Below are 18638 nucleotides of genomic sequence, written 5' to 3'. Positions count from 1 at the left end.
GGCCTGAAACCACTTTTTAAGATAATGGTAAAACTGAGCTTCAGAAAAAGCAAAACACCAAGTGGTGCATAAGGACAGGCATCAGGCTGAAGATATGGCTTGGTGGCACAGTGCCCGGTGCCTGCCTGACCCGCGCAAGGTCCTGAGCTCCATTCCCAGTACCACACACACACACACACACACACACACACACCCCTCCTTGTATACAGGCAATAGAGTGGTTGCAGGGGTTGGAAATGCACCTTGGAAAACGTAAAATAGCAGTTTTCAGAGCAAGTAGTCAGGAAAGGAAGCGGCAGATTTCATTTCCAGAGCTTGTCTGGAAGCCTGTGGCAGGGGGTGGATGGGGCCACAGAGGAGGTATCTTCAGGGAGAGCAGTTTGTTTCTTGAAGGGGACAATTCCTTTTGGAATAACAGCTGGACACTTTGGGGTCAAGTGGGAACTGAGCTGTCTTTCCCGTTTGTTTGTTTCCCTGAGGGTTGCTGGAAACCCCGCTCTGCTATTCTTGACGCACCACAAGCGGAGGGAAGGGTCTTCTAAGGGTTTCGGGGTTGTTGAGTCACAGGCAGATTCTCCACCAAAATCCAACCCAGTCTGGATAACGTTTCGAGCTTTGGGCGGCCCCTGCCCATTCATTTATTGCTCTCTTCGTCAGCTCACCCGCTCATCCTTGCTGACAGCACCTGCCTAGCACGGTTCCCAAGCTTTTTGGGACCAAGGACCTATTTCTTGGAAAGCAGTCTCCCGCCGACTGCGCGCTCGGGTCTGCCTTTCCCGGCGGGTGCGCCTTCCTCGGCGGGGTGCGCCTCTCCCGGCGGGGTGCGCCTCTCCCGGCGGGGTGCGCCTCTCCCGGCGGGTGCGCCTTCCTCGGCGGGGTGCGCCTTCCTCGGCGGGGTGCGCCTTTCCCGGCGGGGTGCGCCTTCCTCGGCGGGGTGCACCTCTCCCGGCGGGGTGCGCCTCTCCCGGCGGGGTGCGCCTCTCCCGGCGGGGTGCGCCTCTCCCGGCGGGTGCGCCTTCCTCGGCGGGGTGCGCCTCTCCCGGCGGGTGCGCCTTCCTCGGCGGGGTGCGCCTTCCTCGGCGGGGTGCGCCTCCCTCGGCGGGGTGCGCCTTTCCCGGCGGGGTGCGCCTTCCTCGGCGGGGTGCGCTTTCCTCGGCGGGGTGCGCCCCTCTCGGCGGGGTGCGCCTCTCCCGGCGGGGTGCGCCTCTCCCGGCGGGGTGCGCCTCTCCCGGCGGGTGCGCCTTCCTCGGCGGGGTGCGCCTTTCCCGGCGGGTGCGCCTTCCTCGGCGGGGTGCGCTTTCCTCGGCGGGGTGTGCCTCCCTCGGCGGGGTGCGCCTCCCTCGGCGGGGTGCGCCTTTCCCGGCGGGGTGCGCCTCTCCCGGCGGGGTGCGCCTCTCCCGGCGGGGTGCGCCTTCCTCGGCGGGGTGCGCCCCTCTCGGCGGGGTCCGCGCTCGCCGCGCCCGGCGGCCCTCCGATCTGACAGGGGGCGGCCCCGAGGCGCGGGAGCGGCGGCAAGCCGGCGAGGCTCCGTTCGCGCGCCCGCAGCTCGCCTCCGGGGGCTGTTCGCTCGGTTCCCACAGCGGCCCGGGGGTCGAGGCCCCTGGCTGCAGGACTTCTGCCTCGGTGCCCGAGTCCTGGGGGACCCCAACAATAGACGAACGCCCTCTCCCCTTGAGGCAGCGTCTCGCGGCGGTGCTCCTGCCCCTCGATTGCTACAGGTGTGCGCTAGCACGCCTGCCTCTACACAGTGGCCTTCAGGGAAGGCGGGGAGAGCAGGCGTCCCAGGGACCACGCGGGCCGGCCTTGCCGCACCAGCTAGCGCAACCCACCGCTCCTTCCGGGTGCGCGACACGTCTCGCGAGGATCCCCGAGACTTTGCGCGGTATCCCGCGGCCTGGTTGCCGGGAGACAGCGCCGCGGTCTGAGCTGCAGTTGCTCTCGGTCCTAGCCAGCGTCATGGTGAGTCGGGGTGCGGGTCCAGGGTCCCGCACACGGAGGCCTTGGGGCGGCAAGCGCGGTGTTCCGGGCCTGCGTGGGTGGGGAGGCCCCTGTCGCGGGAGGGCGCGCACGTAGAGCCCGGAGCGGGCGCACTGAGCTCGGGGTTCCCAGGGTTGGCGCTGCGCGCTCGGGCCGGGCCTGCGCTCGGCGGAACCGAGGCTGCGTTCCCGGGCCTGTGTGTACCGATCGGCCCTGCAGCCCGCGCAGATCCAGGCGCGGGGTGCGAGCGCTCCCGAAGAGAGACCCCGGGTCTCTCTGATCCCGGAACCCGGGGCTTCGCCTGGAGCGGCCTCGTGGAGAAGCGTGGGGTGGAGGGTCCGGGACACGCGGCCCTGGACCCATTTCCACCGGGGAGCCCTGGCACGCGGTCCAGGTGCCGCTTCGGGTGATAGTTGCTGCTTCCATAACTTCTTCCCCAGCCCTCCCCTATCACCTTCCCCGGGGATGCCTCATTTTGAGCCTAAGTAAACCTGCATTCCCAGGATTGTTGCGGCCTCGGCCGTATGCCAAGGAGAGAATGGGTTTGGAACAGGCTCCTCGTTTACAGGGAGAAAGTGCGTTTTTCTGCAAGGCGCATCTTCCCCTTTGCTTCTTCACCCTGTGTGTCCGCAGGTTGTGTGAGGGCGAGGGTGGGAACGTGCAGGAGCAGCCTGCACAGTGACGTGGTCCGGTGAGGGCTTCCCCGGGGGCGTGAGAGAGGAAGCGAGGGCCAGAGGGACCCGTAGGTCCTTCCCAAATGCCCAACGAGAGCCTTCCAAGAAGGGGAAACCACTTGGTGGGATTATTTTACTTACCCAGTAAGTTTTCTTCAACCCAAGGCACCCAAGAAGAAAGGGAAGAAAGGTAAACCCAAGGGCACTCCGATCGTGGACGGCCTTGCTCCCGAGGAGATGAGCAAGGAGCAGGTGAGCAGGGCCCGCGCCGCGATCCCGATCCCGGGGAGGCGACCTCGGGGAGGTGGTGCCGGCTCTCCTGGCTAGCAGCTCCCCGCTGCGCCCTTCTTCCCTTGGCCTCAAGCTCCCTGTTCTGTCCAGAGCAGCTCCGCCTCCCTCCTGTGCGCGGGTTCCATCAGCCCCAGCTTTCACGGGGCGAAGTGGTGCTACTTGTAATCCTAACGCTTGAGGTGCGGAGGCAGGAGAACTGCAAGTTGAGGGACAGCCTGGGCAACTCACTGGGGTGCTGTCTCCGAAACAGAAACCAACAAAGGACCCGGGAGGAAGCTCGGTGCTAGTGCTTGTGCAGCGTGTTGAGGCTCTGGGTTAAGAGTGCGCGCACACGCACACGCACACACGCGCACACACGCACACATGCGCACACACACACACACACACACACCCCAGCAAAAAAGCAAAACAAACGAAAAATAACCCCAAACCATCCACATTAAGAACTTTTTGTGGTACTGGGGATCAAACTCAAGACCTAGTACTTGCCAGGCAGGCACTTGTGTCGCTGAGCTACATCCCTGGCCTCTCATTAGGGAACTTTCTAATGAGGCAGTAGGAATTTAGAAGAAAATATCTTTGTGATATAATAGCTATTTTTAAATTTCTGTGTTCTTGGGGCTGGTGAGATGGCTCAGTGGTCTAAAGCACCTACTTAGAACAAGCTTAGCAAAGCACAGGGACCCTGGTTCAATCCCCAGCACCACATGCCAGCCGGCTGCCCCCTGGTGGGCTGAGCTGGCCACACACACACACACACACACACACACACACTTAAAAATAAATAAATAAATAAATAAATTCCTGTGTTCTTTTTAGCCTGATCCCATTGTGCACCTGGTGTTCACAGAGCTGGTATTTTACCGTACACATGTATGGCATGCCCTTTGATTCACCATTAAACGTTATAGCGGAAAGAAGGTTTTTGAAAGGAGAATGATTTACCTAAAATCATTGTCCCAGTATGATTAAGGTATTGTTGTTGACAGGCGTTCTACCCAGAAGAAATGGGTCTTTTTCTTTTGAATATTATATATAATGTCTGCCTGTCTGGGTGTCTATCTCAACATGGAAGGAGCACTGTGAACCAGAGCTGCAGCTGAGTGTGGGCCTTCGAGCCGTGGCCCTGGTGCTTTGTTCACATGCAGGGAGCTCAGGGCTCTCCTCTGACGCGAGGGTGGGGACCAGATAGATGAGCGCTGCACTGCGGGCAGGCGGCCTGAGCTCTTCCTTGGACCTGGCTGCTCTCCATCCCTGTGGGGCTGAGCCACAGCTCTGATGCACTGGTGGGTCGGTGGTACTCCGTGTCCACAGAGCTGGGGCTGCCACTGCACGCGGGGCAGTTGAGGTACAAACTCAGAGGCTTCTGGGTCCAGCAGGGGCTGGGAAGCAGACCACCTGGAAACTCAGGCCCCTCCCCGCACAGGGCAGGTTCACCAGACCGTTGCCCACAGAACACCGGGTTCCAGGGCTGTTTGTTTTCAGATTTGACTTGTCTTTTTTTTTTGGCAGAACTGGGGATTGAACTCAGGCCCTTGTGCTTGCCAGGGAAGCGCTTATTCCACCGAGCCATCTCCTCAGCCCCTGTCTTTTTCTTTGAGACACAGTGTTGCTGTGCAGTTCAGACTGGCTTTGAACTCATCATGTAGCCCAGGTTGTCCCTGAACTCTTGTCAATCCTCCTGCCTCAGCCTCCCAAGTGCTGGGATTACAGGTGTGCACCACCACATGTAGCATGTTTCCTGATTTTTCAAGAGAAACTAGAGAAGTGGACATGGGCAGGAAATAAAGTATTTAGTGATGACAGAGCCTAACACCCTGTGAGCCAACCAGAGCTGATAGGAAGCCTGCGTTCAGCTTTTCAGTGGTGCTGAAGTGTTGAGCTGTGAAGACGCCATTTTTTCTGAGGTGGTAGTCAGATTTAGGGGTGTTGTGTACACTTGGGGATGGACCCAGCTGCTGGCCTGTGGTTGGTTTTCTTGGGGTGAAGAAGGTGGCTTCCCTGCGGGAATGTGGTTTTGGGAAAGAGGAAACGGTATGGGTATGGCCTGGGGCTGTGTCTAGGGCTACCAGACAGGAGCCCCAGGACCTGGGACGCCTGTCCTGCTTTCTTCCTCATTCTACTTGCAGATTTGCAGCTGGCTCGGGACCAAAGTCTGCTGAGCTTTAGATGTTGACCGGTTTTGTGTATTTTTTGCTTAACATCGTACCTTTAAAGGGGGATATTTTATCACATATTTTGTTGACCTGTTTACATGCTGCCCCGTCATTTTCATGTTTTTTTGTATATTTTTCTCCTAGTTGACATGCTATAGCTTTCAGCCATTTTTGTATTTAAAATTGTCTTACATAATTTCACTATTTTTTTATTTTGTGTTTTTGAGACAAGGTCTAACTGTGTAATTCAGACTGGCCTAGAGGTTTTTTTTTTTTTTTTTTTTTTGTCTCTTTGAGACAGGGTCTCGCTATGCAGTTCAGGCTGGCTGTGTGCTCACTTTGTAGCCCAGGCTGGCTTCAAACTCGCAACACTCCTCCCGCCTCAGACTCCCAAGTGCTGGGATTAAAGAAGTGCATCCCATGCCTGGCTTTATTTTTAGGTTTTTGTAGTTATAATACAAAAGGGTTTTGTTGTTATTTTTATAACAATAGTGAACTCAATACCTCTAAGCCAAAAGCTGTTACTTCTTTTTGGAAGTTCCCAAGAAGGACTGAGTAGATACACCTGCTCCATGATTATCAGCTAAATTCAAGAGATTCTGCCATTTGCTGCATGGTCTAGGGACCTGCCTCAGTTATTTAAGCACCTGCTCATGCAAATGCAGTTCGATCCCCACCTCCACCTGCATTAGCAGACCTGCCCTTAAGGCAGCCTGAGCCAGCCCCCCCCCAAAAAAAAAAGCCATTGTCAACTGTGACAACTGCAGGGTCTCAGCCCTGAAGCCTCCAGGCAACAGGCTTTAACTTTTCATTTGGGGCTTATTTTTGGAGAGATGGCCCCTCCCCTTCCTTACTGCCTCCACACCCCTTGCCAGGGCCCCCCATGGCGCGAGGCCTTAGGGCCCCTGACTTGTGTGCCTGGCCAGGTGGAAGAGCATGTCGCTCGCATCCGGGAGGAGCTGGACCGAGAGCGGGAAGGACGTAACTACTTCCAGCTGGAGCGGGACAAGATCCACACGTTCTGGGAGATAACTCGGAGGCAGCTGGAGGAGAAGAAGGCAGAGCTGCGGAACAGAGACCGGGAGATGGAGGAGGCTGAGGAGCGGCACCAGGTGGAGATCAACGTGAGTGAGGCTCAGCACAGGGCCGGGCCGCGGGCACTTTCCGTCCTGGCGCTGGGTTCCTGGAAGGCCAAGGAGAGGAGACCAGATCCCTGCAGGGATCTGGGGCCTGGGGCCTGGGGCTGTGCAGGCAGGACGGCAGGACGGCAGGACGGCAGGACGGCAGGGCAGAGTGACCTCCCTGCAGCCTGGCTCTGTCACCTGGGAGCCCTGGGGCAGGCTGCAGGTGACAGGTGTGCCTTTCTGTCTGCAGGTGTACAAGCAGAAGGTGAAGCACCTGCTGTATGAGCACCAGAACAACCTGACGGAGCTGAAGACTGAGGGCGCCGTAGCCATGAAGCTGGCGCAGAAGGAGCACCGCGTGCAGGAGGGCGCCCTGCGCAAGGACATGCGGGTGCTCAAGGTGGAGCTCAAGGAGCAGGAGCTGGCCGGCGAGGTGGTGGTGAAGAACCTGCGGCTGGTAGGTGTGCGGGCCTGGGGCCAGGTGTGGGGCGGGGAGCCTCAGGCTGCCAGATTCCTGGTTAGTCCACAACGGGAATCCATGTTTCTGGGTCAAAACTCCTGCATTTTTGTAATTCATTGAAACACACACAGCCCATGATCAAATAAACCCTATTTCAGGGCCCAGTGCAAAATTTTCGACGTCCTTGGAGGAAACTCCAGCAGAGGACCTGTCCTCTGTGCCATGCGCCTGGCCCTGCACACTCTGTGGGGAAGGCCGGCCTCCTGGTCTGGGAGAGAGGCTGGCAGTTTCCAGGTGGGGCCTGAAGCTCATTGCTGAGTGTGCGCCTGTGGCCCATGACTGGCTGGTCCTGCAGGAAGGGACAGAGGTGCACAGGGCTTGGGACAGGACAGCTGTGGCAGTGCTTGCGGCATCACGGGGATGAGTATGGGGCAGAACGGAGAGCTGGGCTGGAGCTGCGGGCGGGCAGGGGCCGCAGAGCTCTGAGGTTGCCTTGTTGAGAAAGCGGACGTTTGGGCAAAGGCAAGGTGCCCTGAAGACTGGGGGCGCCGTAGCCATGAAGCTGGCGCAGAAGGAGTACTGTGTGCAGAAGGATCACCTTGCTGAGCTAGGTGGCCAGGCCCAGGGAGGCCAGCAGGGAGAGGACAGGTGAGTGAGCAGGCCCAGGGAGGGTAGCCCAGGGAGAGGGACAGGAGGGTGGGCAGGCCCGGGGAGGGCAGCCCAGAGAGGCAGCTCAGGGAGAGGATAGGCAGGTGGGCAGGCCCGGGGAGGGCAGCCCAGAGAGGCAGCCCAGGGAGAGGGACAGGCAGGTGGGCAGGCCCGGGGAGGGCAGCTCAGGGAGGCAGCCCAGGGAGAGATACAAGCAGGTGGCCAGGCCTGGAGAAGCCAGCCCAGGGAGGCAGCCCAAGGAGAGCGATGGGTGGGTGGGCAGGCCTGGGGGGGCAGCCCAGGGAGAGGGATGCGTGGGTGGGCAGGCCTAGGGAGGGCAGCCCAGGGGGGCAGCCCAGGGAGAGGAACAGGCATGGCCTCAGGGGCAGCCCAGGGAGAGGGATGCGTGGGTGGGCAGGCCGGAGGATCAGGGTGCCCACTGGCTGGCTGTGTGGCCTGAGAGCCCCCGAGAGGCTGGGCTGCTGGGTTGAGAAGCAGCACTGTGCTTCCTGCCTGGCCACTACCTAGCCCAGCAGACCCTGGAAGTCCTAGAGGCAGTGCCACAGCGGGCGGCTGTGGCCTTGCTGATGGCTGGGCCCTCTAGAGTGACCTGAGAAACACTGAATAGCTGTTTTGAAATTCATAAATCCGAAGCCTGGTGTGGGGCTGTTACATCCTAAGAAGTCCTTCCTTTGGGGAACATGAGTTAATTATTTTTTTTTGGTTCAAATGTTTACATAATAATTATTAAAGAAAAGAATTATTCTTTTTGAATGCTGCCTAATAAGCAGCAGTGAAGTGGGTTTGCAAGAGCTGGAAGAGGCTGTGGAGAGACCTGCGGCTCCTGTAGATGCAGCTGCTGCCCTGTGGCCTGGGAGCTCACGTGTGTGAAGGTCTCTTGGACCCAGGAGCAGCCTCGGTAGGGATGTGAGCTGCGGACAAGGCGACCAGTACCATGACCAATACTGCGCTCTCTTGGGCATGTTTTGTGGGCTCAGACTTGAGGGGAGTGCGAAACCCAGCAGCGAGCAGCAGGAGCACAAGCTAGGGCTGGGGTCCTCACAGGGTGGCAAGGGTGAGGGACAAGCTGTCCAGTAACCTCCTACTCTTGCCTGTCCAGAAACACGCCGAGGAGATCACCAAGATGCGGAGTGACTTTGAGAGGCAAGTCCGAGGTCAGTTTCCCACATGTGCACTGGGAGGCACATGTGAGGACCCCTGTCAGAAAGTCAGTGCCCAGGATGGGGCGTAGTGGTGGTGCACGCCTGTAATCCCAGTGCTTGGGAGGCTGCAGGCAGGAGGCTCACTGTGAGTCCCACCTGTGCAGTGAGACCCTGCAGACCCTGTACTAAATACATTTAAAAAAAAAAAAAAAAAAAAAAAGTAATTGCCCAGACACTTGCTAACTCAGTTCTCAGCCAAAACGGGAGAGCCCGCTGCCAGTGAATGAGGAGTTCCTAAGGCCTGGAGACCGCTCGGAATCGCAGCGTGACCTGTTCCCGTGTGCGCTCAGGCGCTGTGAATACTGCACACTTGCTGCCGTCTGAGGTCGGCGGAGAGTGGGCAGTGGCTCTTCCACCGTGCGAGTAACATTCTTAGAATAGTCCTGGCTCCTGGCCGAGAAGGCTCAGTTTCAGTCTGGCTGGTTCCTAGCCCAGGCCTGGCACCTGTGGCTGGACAGCTGCCGTGGCTGGTGCCTGCTGGGCTCAGCTGACAGCTAGCAGAGAGCCCCATGCAGGCGTCTGCTGCTGTGCCCGACACTGGTGAACAGGCCGACAGCGGCCCAGGGGTGAGTGTGTCGCTTGCGGGCAGCACAGGCGGAACCCTCCGCGTCCCCGTCCGGCTGGGCCCGGCCGGCTGCGGGCAGCACAGGCGGAACCCTCTGCGTCCCCGTCCACCTGGGCCCAGCTGCCTGCCTTTGCTCTGACCACCGTTGCTGTGGGCCCAGGCACTGGGTACGGAGTCCCTCTGTCCGTGGAACCACTGCTGCTTGTGCTTCCTTTGCTGAGCTGCTGTGTGTGCTGCTGCCTTTCAGAAATTGAGACCAAGTATGATAAGAAGATGAAGGTGCTAAGGGACGAGCTTGACCTAAGGAGAAAGACCGAGATCCATGAGGTGGAGGAGTGGAAGAACGGCCAGATCAACACCCTGATGCAGCGCCATGAAGAGGCCTTCACTGACATCAAGAACTACTACAACGACATCACACTCAACAATCTGGCCCTCATCAACTCACTCAAGGTGCCAGCTGGGAGATGGGGGACTCTGCGCCTGGCCTCGCATGGGCTGCAGAGCCTGGGGTCACGGAACTAGCTCTCCATAGATGGAGAAGGTGTGCACCACCTCAGGTGGGGGCTGTCCGCACCCAGAGCTGCGGTTGGGATGCTTGTGTCACTGTGGGGAGTGTGAGGAAAGGCGCGGTCCTGAGGCGAGCAGATACACACAGGCGGAGCTGCAGTAGGCATCGCCCTGTGGCCCCGGCAGCCAGCGTGGGCAGTTACCCTTGTCCCTGGATACTGGCAGTGCAGGTTGTCTGCAGTGGAGAATGACCTTGGTGACTCTGAGCGTGACCCAGTCTCTCAGTTTGCTGCATCCTAGAAAATTCAGACCAGGTTAAGACTACAAAAACACGCCGGGCCTGGTGGCACACACCGGATGCCTGGCACTCTGGGAGGTTGAGGCAGGAGGATTGAAAGTTTGATCTCAGCCCAAGAAACTCAGTGACTTAATGAGACCCTTTCTCAAAATTAAAGAGGATGGGGCCCTTTCAGCTGGAACCACTATCTCCCAGTAATTTGCCAAAATGACCAAAACAAGGGGCAAGAGGAGGGGAGCCTGGTATGTGTTCTCTAGGCCTTTTATAAAACATGGGTTGTTCCTTTGGCCACAAGCAGGCACATCTACATAAGGGTGACATTGTAGACATCAAGGGAAGGGGTTTAGTGCAAAAGGAACGCCTGCCCAGAGAGGCACGCTCCGTGAGAACGGGAACGCAGTGGCGGGGACCCGCTCCTTAGCCATTCACGGCTGCAGCTCTGCCGTTCAGCACCTACTTGGCACAAAGCGTTGCAGGTCCCACTTGGAAGTAAGAGTCACCCTGTGTTGGAAGGGTGGTTTTCTTGGTGTGGCAGAGTTTTACCTCAGCAATACGGGGAGCGGATTTTCACTGTACCTAGTAATTGGCCTAGTCTTTACTCTTCAGTGTTTTTCTTGCCAAAAGATATTGCTGAGGTATTGTACATGTGTATACCCAAATATTCAAGTATTTATAAAATATTTATATTGGCTTGAAGATCCTATAAATCACCATGGGGAAAAGATGTGTCAAAATAAATGGATGTCACTTCAGTTGAGCAAGTGCAAGTTCATTTCAGTTAAACAAATTGTTTAAGGGCCAGTGAGATAGTTCAGTGGACTAAGTGCCTGCTTAGGCAAGCACAGGGACCAGGGTTCCATCCTCAGCACCACGTGCTGTGCCTGCCCTGCCCTTGGGTGTGCTGAGCCAGTCTGGGCATGGTGGCACACACCTGTAACCCCAGCACTGGGAGGCTAAAAACAAGATCACTGCAAGTCCGAGCTGCACAGTGAGACCCTGTACCAAATACATAAATTATTTAAAGCACCTGTAAAAAAATAAAATTCAAAAAAAAAGAGGGTAGGGCTGAGGATGTGGGTTAGTGTGAAGGTTCTGGGTTCAGTCCCAGTACCAAAACCACAGAAGTCTGTCTACACGTGAAGCAAGCCTGGGTTCTGGTGTGGGTGAGGCCGGCAGGACCTGTCTGTCCCAGGCCCCAGCCCCTCTGCACTCTGCCGCATCACAGGAACAGATGGAGGACATGCGCAAGAAGGAGGAGCACCTGGAGCGGGAGATGGCCGAGGTGTCCTCGCAGAACAGGCGCCTGGCGGATCCCCTCCAGAAAGCCCGGGAGGAGATGGCTGAGATGCAGAGGAAGCTTGGAAACTATGCAAGGGACAAGCAGATCCTGACGGTGTGTGTCCTGCCCGGCCCCTCCTTGGCACTGCTATCCTGCACTTAGGGAGAAGCACACAGGTGACATCTCGGCCTGCCAGCCCCACCCTCAGCAGGAAGAGAGAGGCCGGGAGGCTGGCTGTCCTTGGGGGACTGTGCGGGCAGCCCCATGGCGCTGCTGCAGGAGACAAGGGCTCCTGTTCTGCGGCCGCACGTCGGCCTGCGTTGCCCCGGGCGGTGCTTGCAGTCCTGCCGCCTCCCAGGTGCCTGTGTTTGAGCGCTGGGTGCTCCCTGGCCCATATCCTGTCTCCTCCCTAGAGCACGAAAGCACGTTTGAAGGTTACTGAGAAGGAGCTGAAGGACCTGCAGTGGGAACATGAGGTGCTGGAGCAGCGCTTCCTCAAGGTGAGGCCACGCGGGTCCGGGTGGGCTCCGGGCCGGAGACTGAGCCGCCTGCTTCCTACTCCTGCAGCTTTTGTAAGGCCAGGTGTCTGCCAGGGCCTCAGAATTAGTGCGGCTTGAGCAGGGGCTCAGGTGGGAGGTGGCTTCTCCCGGGGAGACGGTGCCTGCTGAGGGGCCCCACTCCAGCCTCAACCTGCAGGTGCAACAGGAGCGGGATGAGCTCTACCGGAAGTTCACAGCAGCCATCCAGGAGGTGCAGCAGAAGACCGGCTTCAAAAACCTATTGCTAGAGCGCAAGCTGCAGGCCCTGAACGCTGCTGTGGAGAGGCGGGAGGTGCAGTTCAATGAAGTGCTAGCAGCCTCCAACCTGGACCCCTCTGCCTTGACCCTAGTGTCTCGCAAGCTTGAGGTAGGTGCAGGATGGGCTCCTGCTTCCATGGGCCGTCACCTGTGCCGTGCCACCTGCGAGGGCACAAGGGCCCCTGCGTGTGCTGCAGTCTCCTCTCAGTGCTGCTGAGGGCTCCTCGGTTTCCTAGCCCTACTTTTTTTTGGTATCGGGAATCGAATTCAGGACTCTGCTGCCAGGCAGGTGCTTGTGCTGCTGAGCTACATCCCAGCCCTCTAAGGCCTGCTGCCTTATGACCTGCAGTCTCTGCCCTCCAGCTGTCACGGGTGGCTTGGGGGTCGGGCATGGCCTAGGTGTGGAAAAGTTGTTCTCAGAACTCTGGCTCTGAGCTCCCTGGCCACTAGCCAGGCCTAGCAAGGCCAGCGATGGTGGCAGCGCCTAGAGGCCCCCAGGACACACTGGCATGGGGCAGGGATGGTTCCTAGGGACCAGGGGAGGCGTGGGCACGCAGGTGCCTCGGAGTCTGCTGCAATGTGGGTGCGTGGAGGTGAGGCCTGCCCAGAAGCCGGGCACTCGCTCCTCTGTGTGGTGCTGCTCCACAGGAACTGTGCTGGGCCTGGGCAGGGACAGCAGTGAATAAAGCAGAGTAGCCTCGGCCCACTGGCCACCTGGGGAGACAGGTGCGCTCAACAGCTGAAGGCTGCAGGCTGGAACACGCACACAACCCCTCTGTCGCCAGCTTGTGGAGCTTCTGGTGCTGGACTGTCTCCCTGCTCTTTCCCTGCAGTGGAGAGTCCCAGAAACAGGTGACAGTGTGTGTCAGCCCTTTGGCTGACATTGGAGTCTCGGCCATTGGGGGTGCCTGGTATCTGCCAGGACCGTGGCTGGTGCCCAGTAGGCCCAGTGTGGCTTCCCAGGGCCCCTGGAGACACGTTGACTCCCAGACATGCCGACCACTCTCAAGTTGGAAACAGCTGGTCCTTAAGCCCCGACAGCCAACTGGTCTTAGGGAAAGATGCTTCAGCACGTGGCGTCTGTCTGTGTGCGTGTGCACTGTGCTGGCCAGAGGCAGATGTGGGCCCTCGGCTTAAGGCTTCCTCGTCTGCAAAGGGGCTTTTACTGGGCACGGGCAGGATTTCTTTTTTCTTTAAAGGAAAAAAAGATTATTTAGGTTGAGGATTTTTGAGGTTGCGATCCATGACCTCCTGGCCTGTGGTGTTGGGCTGTGGGAGGGGTATGTGCTGGAGTAGAGAACCAGGAAGCATTCCCGGGGGTCTGCCGCATGCTTCAGCTGGACTCGCAGCCACTCTGCCCCCAGGCCTGACACTGTAGCTCTGTGACCCGTCACTGGAGCTGCACTCACAGCTTGCCCACCTCCCTCTCTGCCTATGTCCTGTCCCAGTTGAGGCCTACAGCATGGGATGTCCTGAGTGCCCCTCTCTGCCCCTGAGGAGCCTCTGGGCCTGGGGGTGCAGGACCAAAGGCCACTGCAGAGGACCTGTCTTCTGTGTCCTAGGTGTAAGGCCAGTTGGGAGCCACGGAGTATTTGGGCATACTGGAGTGGATCGGGGAGAGCCCTCTGTGCCCCAGGCAGAGACTCAGCACAGGGTGGCTGGGCAGGGCCCAGCCGCCACAAGCCAGCCTAGTAGGATTTGCCCCTGCCTGGGAGGTTGGCAGGGCCCAAGGTGACATCCATGTGCTTCCAGCCAGGTGTGGTGTCACTTACAGGTCACTGGGATTGGGGGCTTGGCTCTGTCTTGCTCCTTGCCAGCCCCCATCCTAGGCAGGTAGAGAGGGAGGCCCTGGAAAGCAGAGGGGCTGTCCCAGTCCTCAGGAGAGGCAGGCCGATCCCATGCTGCCAGGTAGGTGGGATTTGGTGGCGAGAGGTAGTCGTAGCCACACTGTCACCCTAGTCTGGGCTGGTTGTAGGTCAGTCCTGCCTTTCCTAATTATGGGCAAGGGGCCTTCCAGGGAAGTGACAGTGTCCCCCTGTGGGGACACTCCTCAGGATGGGCAGGTCAGGGTTGAGGGGCTTCTCTGGACTCTGGAGCTGGCTGGGCCTGGTCTCAGGTGGCTCCCGTGGCACTCCACAGACAGGACCCTGGCAGCCTCCCCAGGTGGCAGCTCCCAGAGGCTGCGCTGTGCAGAACCAGCCTGCAGTGCTGGGGCCACTGCGATGACGTTTGATTGATTGATTAATTTGGCTTTTCTTGAGACAGGGTCTTGCTTTATAGTTGAGGCTGACCTTGAACTCACTGTGTGATCCAGGCTGACCTTAAACTCTCAGCAGTCCTGCCTCAGCCTCCTCAGTGCTGGGGTTACAGGCTGTGCCACCATCCTCCGCCACATGGTAAAGTTTTAAAAGTTAAAGAATACTTCTTTTCAGTTAAAAACAACTCATGCAGTGTGGTCGCACGGCTCCACGGGTGGCGTTCGGTGGTGAGTCTGCGGCCCGGCGAGTCTGGGCTTGGTCACCCTCTCCACTGTGCTGTTGGTTCTCGAGGGTCCAGGGCACATCTTCCAGTGGAGCTGCAGCGTGCTCTCGGGTTTCCGCCCTGCCTGCGCGCTGTGCTTGGCCCTGGGAGGCCTTTGGTGGCCGACAACTGTGTGGCTGGGCCGAGCCTGGCCATTATTCCCTGGACTCCTTGGGACCCTCAGGGAATCCAGACACAGCCACCCTGTCTGCCTCAGCAGGGACAAGACACAGAGTTGCTTCCTCCTCCTCTCCCTAGGATGTTTTGCAGTCGAAGAACGCCACCATCAAGGACCTGCAGTACGAGCTGGCACGGGTCTGCAAGGTATGGCTGTGCCTTCCCGCTCCGCCTCGGTCTGCCACGTCCTGCCTGGGGTGGGCCGAGCATTGCTCGGCCGGGCACGGGGTCTGGGGTCTGCCCAGCACCTGCGTGGGCCTGTGCCTGGAGCTGCTTGCTGTAGTGTTTCTCCTTGCTCTGAGTGCTGAGCCATAGAGGTTTCACCAGGTGCAACTGCACCACAGTGTGACCCAGTGGCAGCCTTGCTGCAGGTGGACTCCATCCCGGGCTGTTGTCGACTATGCCCAGACATTCCTGTTATCTGTTCTTTTTAATGCGGTGCTGGGGATTGAACCCAGAGGCACTGTACCACTGAGCTATGTTCCATGTCCTTTTTAAATTTTAACATTTTCACAGTGTAAGTTGCCCAGAAACGTGTAGTCCTGGCTCAGCCTCCCAGGTAGCTAGGATTATGGTATTGCATCGTGGGATGTAGCTCACTGGTTTGGCACTTGCCCAGCATATGCAAGGCCCTGGAGTTTTGAGGTCCCAGCACCTTAGAAGCCCTGGACACAGACAGCACCTGCCATAGCTCCTAGGCCCCTTGGTGTGAGTCGCCGTGTCCCTCAGCCTTCCCCAAGCTACAGGCTAGCCCCAGCTTCCTGGCTGCCCGTCTTCCTTTCTCTTTGATGTTAATATTTTTCTATACAGAATGAGGGTCATCTGCTCTATGTGCAGTTTTTTGGGGGATAGCCATGACCTTCATCTGAGTCTTGGGGGGTCTGGACCTCAGAGGAAGGGGAGAACCAGGGCCCTCCACTTCTGTCTGGAGCCTGACACTGCCCACACTAGGTCTTAGCCTGAGGACTCTTTCGGGACCCTCTGGAGGGTAACTGGCCCTTTGAGCACTGCTCTGAGTTGGAACAGGCAGCTCTTAGATTGCTTAATTCATCAAACCTTTCTAAACACCCAGCAAACTGGCCTTTGTGAAAATGTATCTTTCAGTGGGGGCATGGAGGGACCTGACATGGTGACTAAGAGGGCACTTGCTGCTGGTCCCACCAGCTGTGCCCAGGCTTTGTCTCCTGGGGTGGCTGTGCCTGACCTCACCTTCCCCACACAGCCCTACACCTGTGAAGACAGTCTTGCTGGGACATCAGAGGGTTCTGCCTGCCAGGGCTGGGGAAGGGGCTGTGAACCTCCTTGATCAATGCCCAGGATGGCACCTAGAGCCCTGGCCTCAGCCCTTAAGGTCACACGTGTGCAGGTGTTAGGGCTGGGCCTGTGGTGCGTAGGAAACCACTGGCCGATGTTGGCTTTGCCTTTCACGTGGCACTGCTGTGTCGTCCCCTGCGCACCCCCAACTGAGCCCTGCAGGAGCCAGAGGGTGCTGGCCTCAGAGCCGGCCAGGTGGAAGAATCCTTGCTGCCTCCACTTTGTCCCCACAGGCCCACAACGACCTGCTGCGCACATACGAGGCCAAGCTCCTAGCCTTCGGGATCCCCCTGGACAACGTGGGCTTCAAGCCTCTGGAGACAGCTGTGATCGGGCAGACGCTGGGCCAGGGCCCTGCAGGACTCGTAGCTACGCCAACGTAGCCACCAGCTGCCGCGTGCTGCAGAACTGCCCGGCAGCTGCCCAGCTGATAACCCTTTCACATCAAGGACAAGAAGATTTTGTTTTTTAGAGTTCAACAGCAGCAAATGAAATTTTCTTTAGTTTGCTTGTTTTTCTCTTGCCTGCCTCTGTGGAGGAGACCTCCTGCAGCAGCTCGCCCCTGGTGTCTGATGTGTGCTATGGCCACCCCTCCCAGCCCGCCCCTGGCTTCAGTGGCTCTGTGGAGGACCCCTGGGCATGCCGGCCCAGGGTGGTGCACTGTTCCTGGCCCAATGCCAGAGCCACTTTGCAGATGCCAGTACTGACTTCATTGACTCCTGAGTCATGGCTACCCCCTGCGACACTCCAGGGCCCCAGGAAGGACCTCCTCCAGGAAGCTGGGGTCCTAGTGCCCTGTGATGAGCAAGGTGTCCCTCTGCTGTGGGCGGGGCGGACGGCCTCTCCTGGCCAGCTCTAGCTCCCTCGGTAGGTGGTATAGGACCACGGGCTCAGCAGCAGCGGCACGTGGTACTTCTGAGTCTCGCTAGTGACGGTGAAGACAATCTGAGAGAAGCAGAGATGGCACTGGAAGACAGTGTGAGATCACAGCCTGCAACGTGCCGCAGCGCTTCTGGGAACGCTAGCAGCCAGGCTGTAGGATGGGGTCAGCTGGAGCTTATTGGGGACGGCCTTCTTCCCAGGGGTCCCAGGATCGGCACGCCTCCTCCCTGGAGACGGGGCCAGGGAGGCTGGAGCCCAGGCTTGCTGGATGCCAAAGGGCCAGGTTCTTTGATGGGAGCTCCAGGTGAGGGGAGGCAGAAGGGCGAGGCCCAGGAACTGCAGTATGGACAGGGATGAAAGCCTGCCTACAAAGGAGGGTGAGTCACCCTAGGGCCAGCCGGCTGGCCGCCTCCGAAGGCCAACCCTGGGGCGGCTCTGGAACGGGCATGCCATCGAGGTGGCCAGTGTGCCTCTGGTCCCTGGACACCTTTCTTCTGAGAGGTCAAAGTAGGTGAGCTCACCTGCCTGTCTCTACCCAGGAAGAGGTGGGACCCTTCTGCCTGTAGTCTGGACGAGGCCGGACCCGCAGGACCTGATGGGTAGTTGCAATGGCGGGAGCCTCCACCCGTCTGCAGTCCTCACCTCTACACGGGTAGAAGCTCTCTTGCCCCGTCTTCTTCCAGTAGCCCTCAGTGTCAAATGACAGCTTGTAGGGGCCTGGCTTCACCTGGCTCGTTCCCAGAGGGCCAGGGCAGTGGCCATCCGCGTCCGTGTAGCTGGGGAGAGAAGACAGGACTGCAGAGGTGGGAGGAAGAATGGCTCCCCACCTCTGGTCTGCACCCCCAGGCCCAGAACCCCTCACAGCCTCATGCCGATGGGCCACAGGTAGGGGCCGCCTCGGGGACACTGCTCCGCTGCCTATTAGGAAATCACAGCCCAGAAGAGCCTGAAGGGGACATGCCTTCCACAGTACCCCTGAACAATAGTTCCTACGTTTGGTGATATATTTTTGTAGATTTTTCTTGATGTTTAAGTATATTTATAATTTTTCTATAAAACAAAATACAGATTATATGAATTGTGCTGTTTTATAATCTGCTTTTTATTTTTTGAGTCTTGCTGTGTAATTCAGGGTGACTTCAAACTCAAAGCAGTTGCTCTGCTTCAGCCTCCTGACTGCCGGTATTACAGGTGTGTGCCACCGTGCCCAGCTACATAACGTCACTTTTCATGTGTCTGTTGTACCTGGCTTTTGGTCAGACTCTTCCCAGGCCCCCTCTATGGCTATGTCCAGCCGCACTGCAGGCCAGCTGGGGCGGGCTGATCTCTTGTCCCCAGTGCTGACGTCTGGCACCCGTGGTCAGTTACCTTTGGGACCCTGTCACTGTGATCAGCTGCTTTTGTCTCTGAGGCAGCCTGGGAGACACACGTGCAGGCAGCGCAGGGACTGCCTGGAGGTGGGGCCCGGGCTTTGGCCCCCAGCTTTTGTGAAGGCTGAGGGGATGGAGGGAGAAAGTTGTACCCTCCAAACCTGTGGCCCCAAGGCCAGGGAGATGGCTCAGTGGAATAAGTGCTTCCCTGGCAAGCGCAAGGGCCTGAGTTTGATCCCCAGTTCCGCCAAAAAACAAACAAAAAACCCTGAGGCCCTTGTGCCGCTCTGAAATGGTACTGTTCCATCCCTGTTTTCAGATGAAGCCAGCTCAGCATTAGTAGGAAGGTCAGGCTGTGAGCTGAGCTGTGGGC

The 18638-nt window shown here is 58.4% G+C and overlaps 1 protein-coding gene across 4 annotated transcripts; it reads left to right on the top strand.

Annotated features, from left to right (window-relative positions):
- The first annotated feature begins 1522 nt into the window (after nucleotides 1–1522).
- Gas8 (growth arrest specific 8) lies at nucleotides 1523–17767 on the top strand. Of its 4 annotated transcripts, XM_023705218.1 has the most exons (11): nucleotides 1524–1959; nucleotides 2817–2903; nucleotides 6025–6222; nucleotides 6473–6679; nucleotides 8451–8505; nucleotides 9366–9571; nucleotides 11152–11319; nucleotides 11619–11705; nucleotides 11902–12111; nucleotides 14781–14846; nucleotides 16247–17767. In XM_023705218.1, the coding sequence occupies exons 1-11, from the start codon at nucleotides 1957–1959 to the stop codon at nucleotides 16394–16396; spliced, it is 1437 nt and encodes a 478-aa protein (XP_023560986.1). In that variant the 5' UTR covers nucleotides 1524–1956; the 3' UTR covers nucleotides 16397–17767. The 4 variants fall into 4 exon arrangements, with proteins under 4 accessions (XP_023560987.1, XP_023560986.1, XP_023560988.1 ...); XM_023705219.1 differs by lacking the exon at nucleotides 11152–11319 and having other exon boundaries at nucleotides 1523–1959; XM_023705220.1 differs by lacking the exons at nucleotides 1524–1959; nucleotides 2817–2903; nucleotides 6025–6222; nucleotides 6473–6679; nucleotides 8451–8505 and adding an exon at nucleotides 8709–9119.
- The last annotated feature ends 871 nt before the right edge of the window (nucleotides 17768–18638 follow it).

Source organism: Octodon degus, unplaced genomic scaffold (assembly GCF_000260255.1).
Source record: "Octodon degus isolate 3935 unplaced genomic scaffold, OctDeg1.0 scaffold00215, whole genome shotgun sequence".
In the NCBI taxonomy this organism is placed as follows: domain Eukaryota; kingdom Metazoa; phylum Chordata; class Mammalia; order Rodentia; family Octodontidae; genus Octodon; species Octodon degus.
This window is presented reverse-complemented; position numbering and strand designations above follow the sequence as displayed.